The 17,272-nt window shown below is 37.7% G+C and overlaps 1 protein-coding gene across 1 annotated transcript in view; it reads right to left on the reverse strand.

Annotated features, from left to right (window-relative positions):
- Window positions 1-3,719: 3,719 nt before the first annotated feature.
- SLC26A3 (solute carrier family 26 (anion exchanger), member 3) overlaps window positions 3,720-17,272 on the reverse strand; it is a 33,645-nt gene continuing 20,092 nt past the window's right edge. Inside the window, exons 12-21 of the mRNA XM_010841475.1 lie at window positions 15,432-15,527; window positions 14,112-14,218; window positions 12,756-12,825; window positions 12,575-12,667; window positions 10,918-11,013; window positions 10,370-10,603; window positions 8,853-8,907; window positions 6,132-6,274; window positions 5,940-6,008; window positions 3,720-4,309 (exon numbers count right to left, since the gene is read on the reverse strand). Of these exons, the coding sequence (XP_010839777.1) occupies window positions 4,286-4,309; window positions 5,940-6,008; window positions 6,132-6,274; window positions 8,853-8,907; window positions 10,370-10,603; window positions 10,918-11,013; window positions 12,575-12,667; window positions 12,756-12,825; window positions 14,112-14,218; window positions 15,432-15,527 (987 nt within the window). The 3' untranslated portion in view covers window positions 3,720-4,285. The remainder of the gene's footprint in view (window positions 4,310-5,939; window positions 6,009-6,131; window positions 6,275-8,852; window positions 8,908-10,369; window positions 10,604-10,917; window positions 11,014-12,574; window positions 12,668-12,755; window positions 12,826-14,111; window positions 14,219-15,431; window positions 15,528-17,272) is intronic.

Raw genomic sequence — 17,272 nt, forward strand, 5'->3', positions numbered from 1 at the left:
TCTAACTTTGAGGGGAAAACCGTTAAGGCAGAATTGTTAAAGCAACATTTTAATATTAAACTTTAATTTCCTCATCTCCCATTTGAAATTTTAGGCATTACAGAATCACAGGATTTAAATGAACAGTGGTGGGTCATGAGTTTTTATCACTTGGGCAGGACCGCGTCTTTCTAAAAATCTAGCCTATGTCTTCAGAATATCCTTTTTCTAGTCTTAAGTTAGTTGTAAGCACCAACTTTAATACTGTATTTAAGTCTATTTCTTATTAATCTAGTCTTTTTTGGTGGCTCAGTCGGTAAAGAGTCTGCCTACTATGTGGGAGACCCAGGTTCAATCCCTAGGTTGGGAAGATTCCCTGGAGAAGGAAATGGCAACCCACTCCAGTATTCTTGCCTGGAGAATCCCATGGACAGAGGAACCTGGTAGGCTACAGTCCGTGGGGTCACAAAGAGTTGGACACGACTGAGTGACAACACTTTCACTTTTTCCTGTTAATTTACCTTTGAAATTGTTCTCTGTCTTCACATTGAAAAATCTTACTCCCTTTTACTTTTCTTCCTATGTGTTGCTTTCAAAACCTTTTAATTTTTTGTTTGTTTTAAAATTTGTGTTCATTTCAGTTATACAAGCAGTAAGTTTTAGGGAGAAATATGTCATATTACAAATAAAGATCCCCTTGACCACCACCATAATTTTCCCTTCCAGAGATAACCACTGTTATAACTTTGGTGTACAAATCATGTTAGTTGCAGAGCTGACAACTAAATAATAGGCTTCATGCTCTGGTTAAGCACCTTAATAATCCATGGTAAGTAGTATTTCGTGGCCTGTACTCAGATACATACTGAACATCCATCATGTGAAATATATTCATTTATATGCTAGATGCCACTTCAAATTTAAAAAATTTTATATTGGAGTATTGTTGATTAATAGTGTTACATTAGTTTTGCGTATACAGCCAAGTGATTCAGTTACATATATACATATATCCATTTTCAAATTCTTTTCCTGTTTAGGTTATTACAGAATGTTGAGCAGAGCTCCTGTGCTATACAGTAGGTCCTCGTTGGTTATCTTAAGTATAGCAGTGTGTACGTGTTGATCTAAGCTCCCAGTCTGTACGTACCCTTCCTGGGCTTCCCTGGTGGGTCAGCTAGTAAAGAATCCACCTGCAATGCAGGAGACCCAGGTTCGATCCCTGAGTTGGGAAGATCCCCCGGAGGAGGGAATGGCCACCCACTCACGGTATTCTGGCCTGGAGAATTCCATGGACTGTGTAGTCCATGGGGTAGCAAAGACTGGGACAAGACTGAGCAGCTTTCACTGCCCTTCCTCACTGGTAACTAAGTTTGTTCTCTTTCTGATTTATAAGTTCATTTTTTCTATTTTTAGGTTTTGCATATAAGTGATACATGATATGTATACTTGATCAGACACCATTCTAATCACTTGGGATACACAAGTCTGTAGAGACAGATGACCAATAAATTTCATTAAATTATATAACATGCTAGAAGTGTGATAAAATCACACTTGTCAGGAAAGTAAGAATAATGTGGTGTTGATAGGTTTGCGATTGTAAATCGAGCAGTCTGGATAGGATTCATCGAAAAGTTGACATTTGAGCAAAGATTTGAAGTAGTTAAGAGTTAACCACATATATATGTGGAAGAACTTTCCAAGCAGAAGACAGAATCTGAAGGCTTTAAATCTGAAGGCTTTAAAGAAGCCTGGCATTCTCTGAGGAATAGCACAAATGAGTGAGTAGTAAGAAGAGGTCAGAGAGGTAATGACAGTGGAATGGAAAGATCACAGGCTTCCTAGGCCATTGTAAAGGCTTGGACTTTATTCCTCTGACATAGCAAGCCATTGTGAAGTTCTGAGCAAAGGAATGTAATGATTGGGTTCGATTTCTACACGTAAATTGAACACCTATATGATGGACACGGGTATATAATGATGAACAAAATAGATATGATCCCTGCCAATTAGGAGCTTATATTCTAACCCCTAAATTTAGTAGTCCCTAAGTCTTCCTCAAAAAATTTTATGTTCTTTTTCAAAATACGGTGTCCAGGTAGAAAAAAAAACACTAAAAAATATTACAAAAATGTAATATATATATACAACCATAATGAGAGATAATTTGATTCTGGAATTAATGTTTTCTAATTGCTTTTCTGGGTATTTTTAATTGTGCAGTGCTAAATAAGTGACTTTGGAACATATCTGTAGAATGCATCTATATTGTTCCTGAGTTTAGTCCTGCCTTGTGCTAGATCATTTGAGATAGGTTTTTGTTTCTCTGGAGAGAGAATATTTCCTAAAGGTTAAGAGCCTGAGCTCTGGAGTCAAGACTGTCTGGACTGAATTCTGGTTCTACTACCAATAGAACTAGCAAGTATATGCAATTTGGACTAATTATTTAATCTTTGAGCCTTGATTTATTTTGCTTTTCTGAAAAATGAGGATAAATGTAGAACCTACCTTATGGGGACTTTTTTGAGAGTTAAATGAGTTGGTTCTAGATATAAGGTAGAGTCAGTTGAATTTCCTGACAGATTTTTCAGCTTGACCAGCTGGAAAACTGTGGAGTTGGCATTAACTGGGGTGGAAAGATGCTAGTAGAGCTGATGAGGGGGAGAAGATCAGTAGATCAGTTTTGGCATGTAGATGTCCAGGTGAAGATGGCAGGCAAATATGAAATATTCCTCTTTGTTGGTGGTCAAGCTTGCATTTAAGACATTACGTTTCTCAGTGAGAAATTACTGTGTTTAAACAAGAATATGTATCACATGCACAAGTTAGTATTAGAAAATGATTTTGAAGATAAACCTGCTTGGCATGTATGAGCTCCAACCTTTCTTAATTTCAGTAATAAAGCTGCTTCCTGACAAGTGGTTCTGTCTCCCAGTTGATCATTGGATGTCCTCTCCCCTTCAGTCTTGCTTTGATTTGTGTAAGTTTTTTTTATCTCCCAGCACCAATCTCTTGGCCTCTTCCTAAATCAAAGGTCAGAGTTTTTGTCCTAGTCAATTTCCAGTATTTGCTCTGAGGCAGGCAAGTCAAGGCCCAGCTCCATGCATACCCCTTACTCAAAGCATATTCACCTTAGAGGCACATTTAAGGATGAGGAAAGTGAACCTCAAGATGTTATGGTTGAATGGATTGTGATGGAGGTGCGGTAATTGGAATGCTTGTTCCTTTTGGTTGGCAAGAAGAGCATAGAGGGCACCTTTGCTTGGGAAGATGCAGACATGTCCGTTGTATGTAAGGCATTTGTCCCACTCCCAAGGCAAATGATCAATTAAATAGGCTCATGTTTTCAATTTCTACTCCCTGCCCTCTATAAAGGAAGAGCTCTTAACCTGGGATTCATAGAGCATCATACACAAATGTGTATGTGTATTTTTTCCCCAAAGTTCATAGGGTACATGAGGCTCTGTAAGATGTCCATGACTCAAAAAGTTTAAGATACGTTGCTGTAAAGAGTGTTGAGATTCTAGTTTTTAATTAAGAGAAGATATGTAAGTAAGCCTTTGTTTTATTTTTCTGTAATTGGTTTTAAGTCAAGTAGACAAGCCCTCTCAGTAAGACTATTAATAAAGAATGAAAGAGTACTCTGACAATAAACATTAAGAAGTGGGATCTAAAACAGTTGGCACAACTTTTCCCATTAACATAGTGGCTTTATGTTGAACAGAGGCCACTGAATCTTTTACTGTTGGTGATGATGTTTAATTTCTGTTACATAAAATAAATAACAAATTTATAAAATATAAGTCTCATTGCAGAAAGGTTAGAAGGATTCTCATGTAGCAGGTTTCCAGTCAGATCACTGTAAAGAGGACTGTGAACATGTTTCAGAAAGCTAATAAGAAACTTAATAAAGCAAGACACACCTATTGTACAATTGATTTTTTTAAATGAATATATATTAGTATGAACTATATAAATTACAAGATTCAAAGCAATGGTGCAAATGCACTGCAAACTATGCACAAAAGTAGTGACTTGGATGGAAATCTGTCAGTGCTATAAAAATACTTATAAACAAAATAATTTTCTTTTGATAAATCTACAAGGTAGAAAATTAAAAGTATTTACATAATTGGTTACTAGATATGTGAAAAATATACCATGCTAGAACAATCTCGTTCCAAAGTTTGAAACATAATTTCTGTCAGAAATATTCTTCATACAATGTATGAACTTAATAACTTTCTGGGTATAAAGTTCTTCTTTATGTGATGGATGAGGATCTCTCTGAATTACATTTTGTTTAGAATTTTGTTTCAATTGGTACCTGGAAGAAGAGAGAAAGTTCTTGTTTTAAAAGACTTGTTAAGTTCTATCCCTTTTAATAATCATATCTTGTATTTAAAAGGAGTAAACATGATCAATCTGATTAAAATTGGGAGCTAGAATTTACCAGATTCACCAACAAATTTGTCTTCAATTTTAATGATCAAACGTTTTCCAGGGATATTTGGTTAATGTAGACCCATGTGACACCATGTTGTAGTAGAAGTGTATTTTTCAAAGGCCTAATTTAACCAAAATAATATAATGTGTTGTAGTAATTATTTCTTCACATTTGTTTCAGGGGCCACACAAACTCCAAGGGCTTATGTGTGCTGGCCAGGGACACTCAGATTTTACATGAATCACCACTGGTGGCATAACCACAACCGCCGATTTATCTTCCTCTAAGTAATGCAAGGGGCTTGTGTTAAATCTAAAGCTTTGATCAGACATTGGATTGAAATTCTGTTCCTTTACTTTGTCTCTTAAAATTTGGTGACAATTCTGAGTCCAGCTGCTGGGCAGAGGGTTTCTGGTAAGGCTCTCTCTATAGAATCCTCAGACAAGGTGCTAGGTGTGAATTTTCCGGGAAGCAGAATCATGGTTCCCTCACCCCTCAGGTCTATCTAAATTTCTGGAATGGCTTTTTTATCTAAGGTTTTTCTATTTGAACTCTTAATAATCATGCAAGGTTATCTTATGCTATACATTGCTTCTAACTTAAATTCCTTTCTGATACTCTTCTTAGACCTTTCTTCATATGAGAGAAGACGACAAGCATTGGATTCTTCCTTGGGACCCTCACTTCCAATAGTTTTTCACGAAAGGATAGAGCCAGTATAATATAGTCTGTAGAGCATAGATCTTGACATCAGACAGATCTTGCTTCAAATCCTGTTGCTGTCAATTTGGTGCATGACCCTAAGCAAATTAGTTTAACTCTGAGCCCTTCTAATTTCCTCATTTGTGAAATGAAGATATCTTCTTTGCATGTTGTTGTAAAGATTGAGATCATGAATGTAATGCACCTACCATATACTTGCTTTATAGGGGATACTCATTTTGATTTGTAGTTCTGCTTTTCCCAAACTAGGGACAGACCTTTAAAGGACTGAATATTCTAGAAATGAATGTTGTAGAATGGAATGGCACTATACAGTTAAATGATTCAGCAACTCTTTCTGGTAAGGAAGTGAAGGAACCTAACATTCAGCACTGAGCTAGATCCTGGCTGGGGGCTTCCCATGCCTGTAGGGGTCAGGAAGTGTATTTAGCTTCTCAGCTCCATCATGAATTCGTCTGTAGCTGGAAATAGTATTTCCTTCCCTGCCTCATGGATTATGACGAGACCAGAATAAGATCTTGGTTGTAAATACTTTGAAAACATAAAACATTCTCTTTCTGTATGCTCAATATTGCACTAAGAGGTCTAGTATCACTGTTTTCCATCTCTTTTTATATTGATCTGAGTTTAGTTTCCCCTAATGTCCCTATTAGATTGGGATTGCTTCAGTTTTCTAGGCTCAAACAGGTGCTGGACTTTCTATAGCATGCTGGAAGAGGCCTCAGCATTTTTGAAAGTTCTTTGTCATACTGTCTATATATATGTACATAAACCTGCTGATTCTTACCTGACATTCCCGATTACGTAATCCTCCGTTTGTATTGATGGTGAAATCATCAAGTTTTGCTTCTACTTCCTGAGAAAACCAAGATGGAATTAAGAATTAGGAATATGCTTTTTAATATTGAAAAATAAAGAGAAATTTAAGAAGTACAGGTGGTTGTTTATACAAATGTGAAAGTTGCCCAAAAGTTGATACCTGACTGGGATTAAACTTTGAAGTACTGTAATCTTTCTTCATCAAAATATGCAAAACAGCATCATGGATTGTTAAGAAAAATATTGAGTCCTTGACTTCATCATCAAAAAATTCACACCGTTTAAGCTTTTCAATGAAGTCATCTGAAGAGAGGAAAGAAAGAATAACAGAAAGAAGTTAAGTGTTTGACCATGGGTTTCTCTTTGAGGTTGGGGACTTGAATGTCTGTTTTCAAATGTGCATTTCACTGATGTTCGGTAAAGTGTTTGGGAGTTGCCCTAGTACAATATTAGCGTACCATTAGTACAATGTCTTCTGGAACTGACGGGCATCTTTCTAATAAAATTACATGTAGAATACCTTTATGTAAACAAAAAGGATCAAATGAGAAACACTTTTAGGCAGGAGCCTTGTGGGTTAATTTCTCTTATTAATAACAGGAGCTTCAAAGGTGGCTTATTACTAAAAATGGAGGTTCTGCCAAAATAGAACATACAGTCACGGACCAATGTCATGGTTCTGAATTTACCAATTAGCTTACTGTAGTCCATTTTACTAAAGCTTCTGGATACCATCAGAAAACATCTTCCTTGGCTCCCTCCATTACCTTTCCAGTAATCTTTGAGGAATTATTCTTGGAAGAACTAACCTGCAGCTTTGGCTCAGATCAGTCAATCAAATATTGCCTCATGTCTGTTATATGCAAAGCTCTGGCTGGGTAGGATCAAAAGATAAATTAGACATGAATCTTGCCCTCGAGGAAGACAGAGCACATATATACTATCTTAATGAAAAGTGTAGAATCATAGAGGCAGGAAGCAATCTAATTTTTTAAATTAATGTTTTTTCTTGGTTCCTAAAATAATGCCTAGCATATAGTAGGTCCTCACATTGTTGTCAAATGAATAAGAGGGGCACAGATCATGTGCTATGGAAATTCATAGAGAGAAGGGTAAAGGTTATTTCCTCTTGGCAGGATTCTGGGTTAGTTAATGAAGCAGATACCATTTAAAAGAATGCCTAGGATTTGGGGAGAGAGGAGGAAGAGAAGGTATGAAAGCGTGGAGGTGGGGAAGTCTGTTCACAGGGAAACTCAACAAGGACAAGACCTAGCAGTAGCTGCCATAGAGGGAGATGAGGGCATTGTGGTCGTCAGGATGCAGGTGGCACTCAGTGAGCAAGGGTGATGATCTTAGTTAAGGACCTAGAAGGATGCCAGGCAGCAGAGGCAGCAGGATGAGATGGTTTCAAGAGACCTAGGATGATGGAAGAGTAAAATTGTTTAATGGATTACTGAGATTAAGAGGATATTTTTAATTATAAGGAACCCTTGAAACTAGAGTAGATCTGTAGATTTTATGGACAGGAGCCAGTACAGAGAAAAATTAATGCCTCCCTCAATTTCACTTGTCCTCCCGTCCCTAAAATGCTTTCTCCCCGACACTTTTAAGATTGATTCGTTCACTTTATTCCAGTCTCTGCTCAAATGTTGAGTTTCTGGACATCCTTAATCACCTATGTAAAATAGCATTACCCCTATTGCTCTATGTCTCAACCCTGATTTTTTTCTTCACAGCATTTATCATTACCTGAAATATCTTTGTTTATTATCAGGCTTTCCCACTGGACTATAAGCTTCATGAGAAAGATTAATGGGATGAGTCAGAAAATGGGATGGGAGAACATTCTAGGGGTGGACAAGGACACTGATTAGTTCTTTCAGAGGACTTAGATGAGAAATGATAAGGAGCTGTATTAAAGCTGTAGAAATGGAGAGGAAGAGACTGATTCAATATGAAATATTCATGGTGACTCACCGAATATAGAGGAATGGGGAGGAGAGATTAAAGATGGCTCCAAAATTTGTACTTTGGGCAACTGGGTGGGTATGTGGTGATGCAGTGACCAAGATAGAAAAGGAGAAGTAGTAGTTGGGGGGATGTATATATTTAGTTTTGAATGTGTGTATCTTAGGTAGTTGGAGGACATCCAGATGGTTGAATACACAGGTCTGCTGCTCAGAAAAAAGGTCTGAGCTGGAGATACAGTTTGTGGGTTCATTAACATATAGATAGCAGTGTGGATAGGAACCAATGTGAGATACTGCAGAGCTCTGAGAGTGGTGGGAAGGGACTCAGAAGAAAGGTCTTTCAAAAGTCAGGGAGACAGAGGCCAAAGAAAGAGCCCGCTGTTAAAGCTACAAGAGAATGAGGCTGGGATGGGGGTGGTTGATCTTTGACAACGTGGATATCATTGATGACCTTGGCAAGGGCAGCCTCATCAGTGAAGTGAAGCAGAAACCAGGTAATTATGGGCGGCTAATTCAATGGAGGCAAGGAAGAGAGTAAACAAACCTACTTTTTTAGGAAGTTTACAGTAAACTGTGGTTACATATTCACTCCTTTGCTGCCTGTTAAACTAGAATTCAAATTGTAAAGTTAATTATGTGTCAGATCAGATCAGATCAGTCGCTCAGTCGTGTCCGACTCTTTGCGACCCCATGAATTGCAGCACACCAGGCCTCCCTGTCCATCACCAACTCCTGGAGTTCACTGAGACTCAACACAACTCAAATATGAAGATGCTGTTTCCCTGGAGATTGCTGTTGGAAATCTACAAATTAGACCTTCTTGGTGATCATAAAAAATGCCTGTTCTTTGGAGAAGCTGTCTAGATTGAGAGCTAGCAGTAAAGGGATTATCAGAAAATAAAACAATTTACCGTCAGTTCCAACAATATACACATCTACCTGGATCCTGATAAATTCTTGCAGAATCTGTTAAAAAGAAAGCAGACCTTCCTTAGGGAACAGTTTCACTTGTCAGAAATGTAAAGAAAACTATCATAATTGTGTCTTATGCTAATATGTTGCTTTCAGAGCCCTTTACATTTTGAAAAGAGATAATACTATAGAGATACTAAAATTAATAACAAGGCTCTATGACAGAAGTCTAAAGGAAAGAACTCTCCTCTTCAGTAAAAAGTTAAAGATGATCATTCTTGAAGGAAGTATAATGAAAAAATGTCTGCTCTGATTCACAAGAGGAACTCTGATGTAATTTTTAAACAGTTTATTCTATGGAATGATCTTTACTAGAGCTTTCTATCTATATAAAAGTTTTAAAAAACCCATAACCCATATGTTGTTCATTATTCCTGTCCACAGTGCCTGTATGTGTCTAGCACCAAAGAATCTTTATCCATTTTCCTGGTCTCTAGGCTCATAACAAATGCCAGTAGTGATGTGAGAAAGGTTATAAAAGGTAAGGAAAGTAGCTTGTCCCGTTTACATTAATATCAGTAGTGATCATTAATATCACTATTATTATCATCAGTAAAAACTTGGAGGCTGTACTGGGCTGAAGTAAGAATTGGGACCTTCAGGAAACCTAATGTAGAGTCCCTGTCCTTTGTGCTATATGCCAAGATCAAAAAATAAATGTTATGTGTATTTCTCCTTCAAAACAAAAATAAATAGACAAAAGCAAGCAAAGCAAAGTCTCAAAGGTCATGTGATACTAAGATTTTTTTAAAAGGTTAAGTTTGAAGGAGATGAAATTAATCCTGTTTTCTAATTTTATATCCAGTTCACCTATACTTAATAGATCTTAGCTCAGTTTTTATGTAGGCAGATTTCTGTTTAAAAAAAAAAGCAAAAGAGGGGGATGTGGCATTCTTAAATTTTCTTTATATCTGTTTCAGCATTTCTGTTAGAAACTCTTTTAGAAACGTTGACAAACCTGTGGTAAGGAAATAGCTTGCAACCAGATTGTTCCAGTTCTGTTTTTTAAAATCATATGTGACATATATTCTTTCATATATCTAACTTAAAAAAAAGGACAAATTGTTATATAGCCAAGTTAAAGTTCATTGGCTTATGACAGATGAGGATGAAAATAAAAGGACCACTATTCTACTTTCTTGCAAGATCTCTATTTCAGTCCAATAGAACACCCACAAGGATTTGAAGCACAGCAGAATTGGAATTTAATAGGATTGTGAGCAGTATTGTCTATAAGCACATGTTAGAAATTATATGCAGTCTCATGGGAAATGCACTTTTAAAGAGTTCACCAAACACACCCCACCTGCACTCCCTCCATGAAATATTCTAAGATTAAATTTTACTTCTGCTTAAGCATGCATGTGTTATCTAAAGGAACATCCGTCCACATGTACAAATTTTTTTTTTAACCTTTAGTCACTGATTAGTTGTTTTCATTCAGGAAATAAATTACCGTTTTGAGACCCCTCATTGAAGAAACATCAAGAAATGACACTGCTGAAAAGTCAAGAATGAGGCTGTGGAGGTTGATTTTAGGGACCACAATGTTGAGAGGAAGATTAGCATTCCAGTCTATTTGGAAAGGCAGGTCTTTGGTATTGATGGGCTGATCCAGCTCTTCAATCTTATCATTGTCCAGCTCTTCATCAGAATCTTTAAAGCCATCAACAGTACATATAAATCCTTTCTGCAAGAGAGGATACTCACATGTATAAAAACTCTGACCAAGAAAAGCACTGAATGTCAAGGTAAACCAGTGAATTTCTGAAGCATAGAGTCAAAGTTGGCTCAAGTGATGGGATTTTAATTATTTTATTTGGAGAATAAAAATTTTCCCTGGAGAATACAATTTTAAAGAGACCCCTAAAAATATGACACTAATCGACACACGAAGTACCTTGTTTATCTGCCATTTCATTAAAAGGAATGGAACCAACCACTTGAACTACATTTTACTAAGCTTTTAGCTGTAATATGTAGAAATGTGAGAAAGAAGCTTACTGGTGTTACTTGTAGCAGGCCTTTCTTCTGCAGTTTTCGGATTTTCTTCAAAGCCTTGTTGCGCTTGCGAAGAATTCGAAGTGGACGAAAGCCAATCTGAAAAACCATTGCTGTGTTACAAGAATGCTGAATATTCTGCTACTTGTATAGCATAATTCTACTTATATAACCTAATTCTAGCTATAGTATAATTCTACTTAATTAAATGGGATAGTTATAGCATAATTAAATGGGATGGGTTGAGGGACTGGGACATATATGAAAGATATTTACATTAAAATTAAAATTTGCATTGAAATTCAAAATTTAACATCATCATTGAGGGCATTGTATCAGACCTATGGTCTGCTACTCCGTATGCAGTTAACTAACATTCAGAAACCTCTGTACCATTCAGGTCTTATCCCTAGAGTATCCACAAATGGATCTAAACTGTATTTGAAGTTTTTGTTTTCTTTCCACAAAACCCTTAGGGAATTTCATTTTATTTTTTTCCATTTGTTGAATATGAGTCATATCTAATTAGTATCCTGCTTCTAGATATTTTTTATTCTATTAGAATTTTTACAATTATACTTTATAATATCTATTATATGAACTTTTTATAATTTTAGTATTAGATCTGAGGGTAACTTTCATTTTTTCCTTTCCAAAACAAATGTGTTCTTATTGCAGTAATATTTAGCTCCAGAGTAATAAGTACGTGTGTGCGTGCTTAGTCGCTTCAGTCTTGTCTGACTTTGCAACTCCATGGACTGTAGACCACCAGGCTCCTCTGTCCATGGGATTCTCCAGGCAAGAATACTGGAGTGGGTTGCCATTTCCTCCTCCAGAGGATCTTTTTGACCCAGGGATCAAATCCTCATCTCTTATGTCTCCTGCATTGGCAGGAGGGTTCTTTACCACTAACACCACCTGGGAAGCCCAGAGTAATAAGGAGGATCAAATTATATAATAAAAAACTCTTGACCAAAAAATGTAGTGAGATGAAAAGATACTAGATTAAGTGAAAAGAACAGCATCTAAAGCCAGATAGACAATCTGATCCCATTTTTGTAAAAAAAAAAAAAAACTTGGGTAGAAAGATATTTGATGCATAACAGATGACTAAAAATAGTTAGGGTTTAAGGCAAGCTCTATGTGAGGGACAGAGTGTACCAGAAAGAACATGAAAGAGTGCTGAGCTTTTGTTTCTTAACCTTAAAGTCTGCTTTTTTGTCAGCTTCTTTCCAGTCCACCAGGGACACTAGTTGTTATTTAGTGTTAAATATTCATTTATATTTTATTTATTCATTTCTAAGTATTCACTTGCTATCCTGAATCTCTTCAGTGATGCAGTCAAATATTGTTTCTGAAGTTGATTCCCAAGGAAAATCTATAGGAGACCATCTATCTTATGGTAAGTCTTTTTACTTTACAGCAATATATAATAAAAAGAGTCTCTATATTGGACCTTATATAAAGAGTCTTGTTTCCTAACATATTAATGGACCCCTTATAAGATAGTTCCACCTGGGACAAAGGATACAAAAATATGAACACTACGCATCTGCAGTATATGTAAAATCAGTGACCCTCCTCCTTGTTATAGAATAAGTATTTCATTCCTAGGTATTCAGTGGAATTAAAAAAAAAAATTAATAACCCCAAACCTTACAGCATCGATAAGTTTCTGCTTAAAGAAACTAATGTTTGCAAAGTAGATAGGAGATGGACATCTGAAAATCTTCACGCCTTCTGGTTCATATATCTGTAAGGCAGATAAATCATATTAGATGGTGCCCATTAGATTTATGTTAATATTACTTAGCAAATAAGAGTAAAAAAATGAACCTTACTTCAGAATAATCTTTTCTATTCTTATAGATGTTGCTCCTTCCAACATTAGCCAGCATGCTGCATTTGGGACTGTAGGGAAAATCAACACCAAGTGAATCATTCATGCATATTTATTAAGCCTATAAGGCTAACACTGGTGTTTTCCTAGCATCGCAAAGCAGGCTCACTTATCCAATTTAAAATTTAAAGATTGGAAAATTGTCATGCCATCATGCCCTGGAGGGCAAACACCTTGTTTGACTGACCCTCCCACAGCTCCGAAACTGTCTCCTCTCCCATCTCCCACATCCAGTTTACAAAGCACTTCCATATGCCTTTGCCATTTTGATTCTGAATATTACAGTTATTGGGTGAAATAAGGCAGATACAATAACCTTGTTGTATGGATGAGGACATGGAGAAGTGTTATGACTTGCCTACAACCGCTCAATTTGTCTCTTATGTTTGATGAGTCCCAAAGAAATGAATGAAATAAGTGAATAGAAGAGTGTGGGAACATCTCAATGTAAATGTATTCCATCAGTCCATCAAATTTAAGTATGATAACACCTTCTGTTGTAGAACACCTTAGATCCCAAGAAGCTTTCTCTCTCTGTCACGTCATATAATCCATCAAAAACTGAGTGACCACATGGTGGTGATATTTTATAACAGATTTAAGAATCCAGAAGATGTTTGGACGGGAAATCTGTTTGAATTCTGTTAAAAAATCAAGACTTCTAAGTGGCTTTTGTGGCATTTTAGGTTGAAAGGGGCCTTTGAAAAGTTCTCTAAATCCAGCTCCATGATTTCCAGGTGGAAGTCCAATCTAACAACCTGCCCAGAGGAACAACCCTCCCTCAGACACACAGAATCTCAGAATCTTCTCAGGAACACTTGCCCTGTGTTTAACAAGTCTGAGGCAAAGACAGTAAACTTGCTCAGAATTACTTCCAGTTTACAGCTGGGTAAACAGACTCAGAGATTTATGATTTATTTGAATTGTCAAAGAAGGAAGCAGACCAACAACTGGTAGGATTCGGCTGATGTAAGGTTGGGCCATCTTTTGCCATCAGGCCTTGGAGTGAGGCAGAATAGACTGGCCAATCCTCTTTTCTTTTCTTTTAGCAGGGTGGGGTTTGCATTGTAAGGCTTGTGGGATCTTAGTTCCCCAACCAAAATCAAACCCACACCCCTGCACTGAGAGTGCAGAGTCAACCACTGGACCACCAGGGAAGTCCCAGTCTGGCCAGTCTTGATAGATTTGCATACTTATCAACTAAACTGCTTTCCCCCTAACCAGTGACAGGTTTTTTTCCTCCTCTGACCCAGGCAAGTCAAAGCCTGCAAGGATGCAGACCACAATGAGCACTTACAACTGAGTCCTGAAGACGATAGTCAGGAGCTGAAATGCCACACTAGCTGCCAGGCCTAAACCGAGCCCCAGGACAACGGCAAAGATGAAGGTCATGACCCAGATTAGCTGTCAAAAAAAAGCAACACATACATTACCGTTTACTACTCTGATTCAAATACAGTGTCCTAGGTTCAGAGCTATAAGAAAGCATGAACTTCTAGGGCCCAAAGCAGAGGTCAGGAGTACACAGTAGAAGGGAGCTGCCTTCTGGTCATTCTGCTGGCTCAGGTTCAGAAGCTGCAGAAGCACAAGCAAATCTTTTCAAAAATCCCAAGAGAGTGTATCCATTTTCTAATCCCATCCCTGAACCAGTTAAGGAAATGACTGAATCTGTCCTAGCTAAAATTCCAGAACCGGTTGCTGTTTGTTATTAATCAGTAGAATCTGGACTAATATCTTACTTTTGGTCTGCTGATTTAATTAAAGGCTACTGTCTCTGCCGGGGGCTTCCCTAGGGGGCCCACCTAGTAAAGAATCTGCCTGCAATGCAGGAGACCAGGGTTCAATTCCTGAGTCAGGAAGATGCCCTGGAGAAGAGAATGGCTACCCACTTTAGTATTCTTGCTTGGAGAATTCCATGGACAGAGGAGCCTAGTGGGTGGGCTATAGTCCATAAGGTCACAAAAAGTTGGACACGACTGAGCAACTAACACTTTCATCTGTACCAGACTCCTAGCATGTCCCAAAAGTTACAAGTCCCGAACACTGATCTAGCAGCTGCAAAACTAAACCTGGCTTATTACTTTATGCTTGTTAAGAACCATAGGCTATGTTAACAAGCCTTTTTACAACGCAGACTTTGACCCTGATGTAATTTAGGGACACAGCTTCTCAGAGCAAGGCTTGTTGAGAGTGAGGGGAGCCTTTACAGAGTGTTTCCAAAAGGGATGTTCAGAATTTGAGTTCTTCATAGATTCTCTGGACACTGCCATATGAGGTAATGAAGACCAGAAGCAATGAATACCGTAAGATTCAGAGTTTCTGTGGCATTAGAGATAACTACAAGAATTTTAAGAAGAGATCTAAGAAGTTTTCTCTTTGTGCTTCATGGACTATTTCCTACTTGTAAGTAACTCATCCTTTTTCATTAAAATCCCAGAGAATAATCATTAGAGTGTGCAGTTTCAAGATAAAACTTAAATAAATAAAACAAACTTAGGTTATTTGAACAGGTAGATAGAAACAAAATTTCCCTTTGTTTACAATATAAATATACATTTTACATCAGCATTAAAATGCAATTCCAATTCTTCTCTCAGATAATATCACCTCTACTTACACAATCATACTTATCCTTTCGCCACAATCTTCGTATTTCCACAAACTGCATCAGCATTCCTTTCAAGTTTCCAAGTGCTAAAGCTGCCAGGACAGACTGTAGAAAGAGCAGATGTACTTTGAGATAATCCAATAACCATATAGAAGCAAAGGTGAAGGCTGTAGATAAGTGAATCCTTTCAAGGGCCTCAAAGCCTATCAAACGATACACCCTTTTCCTGTACAATGCCAATGCATAGCACAGCAGCCCTGGAACTCTGACCTATCCCAGGTATGATTTTGGCTCCACCACAGTGACAGGGACATGCCATCTGATAGCACTTACTCATCTGTACCTGGGGACAGAGAAAGGCAGATCTGAAGACCTGTGACTGAAAGCAATTCTTTCTAATCAGAGATAGTCTAGTGTGTGTCTGTTTACTGTAGTAGGGAGTGGGTGTTGCTCTTTGTTAAAAAAAAAAAAAAAACTCAGGGAGAAGCTTCAGTTCAATTCAGTTCACTCACTCAGTCATGTCTGACTCTTTGCGACCCCATGGACTATAGAACGCCAGGTTTCCTGTCCATCACCAACTCCTGGAACATGCTCAAACTCATGTCCATTGAGTTGGTGATGCCATTCAACCATCTCATCCTCTGTCCCCCCCTTCTCCTCCTGCCTTCAATCTTTCCCAGCATCAGGGTCTTTTCAACGAATCAGTTGTTTGCATCAGGTGGCCAAAGTACTGGAGCTTCAGCTTCAGCACCTGTCCTTCCAGGGTCAATGTACTGGTTTTGATATTGCAGGGTAGCTGTGTAAGATGCCACCCTTGTGGGAGCTGGATGAAGGGTTCATAGAATTCTGTACAATAAGCCTCCTGCTTTGGGGAACTTTAGTATAACACAAGTCAAGTGCAACTTGCAAAGGAGACATGTTATTTTCTTCTTTTCATTAATTTGTACCTGGTCAATATTCCATGGAAAAACAATTTGAAACTAGGTAAATAACAAAGGGGCTTCCCTGGTGGCTCAGTGGCAAAGAATCTGCTTGCCAATGAGAAGACTCAGGTGCGAACCCTGGATCAGGATGATTCCCTGGAGAAGGAAATGGCAACCCACTCCTGTATTCTTGCCTGGGAAATCTGATGCACAGAGGAGGCTGGCAGGCTACAATCTATGGGGGTCTCAAAAGAGTCTGACTTAAACTACTTAGTGACTACTTAGTGACTAAACACCCACAAATAAGAAGGACCTACTGTATAACACGGGGAACTATACTCAGTATCTTCTAATAAGGGAGAAGAATCTGAAAAAGAATATATATGTATAATTGAATCACTTTGCTGTACACATGAAACTAACACAGCATTGTAAATTAACTATACATCGATTAAAATTTTTTTAATTAAAAAAATTTGTAACAGTTTACAATGAAATACATACACAATAACTCCTTAAAAAAAATAAAGATTACAGAGCATTGAGAAGCCACAGGCAGGGAAAGGGGGATCATTTTTACCAGGAACCGGCTATCCTGACTGTAGTTGATACTCAGGATTAACTATTAAAAAAACGCTTAGAACTCCGCTGATACTTAGTAAGTGCTAAAGGAGCATTCATTCTTAGCTATCGTGAAAGGTTATTTTGCCTTCATATGATAAAAGCAGACCAGTTATTTAGATGAAACAAAAAACATTATAGACACAGTGATCTAAGAATTGTCAGATGGATCCTTTACAGAGTAGGGCCTTTGATTAACATCCTGGCCAGTGTTGTTGGTGTCGTTTATTCACGAAAGAGATAGGATTTTAAGTGGCAATTGCTTTTTTTTTTAGTTTCTCCAAATTGAAGTGGGTGAGGTAGAGA

This window comes from Bison bison, unplaced genomic scaffold (assembly GCF_000754665.1).
Source record: "Bison bison bison isolate TAMUID 2011002044 unplaced genomic scaffold, Bison_UMD1.0 scf7180017864162, whole genome shotgun sequence".
Taxonomy (NCBI): domain Eukaryota; kingdom Metazoa; phylum Chordata; class Mammalia; order Artiodactyla; family Bovidae; genus Bison; species Bison bison.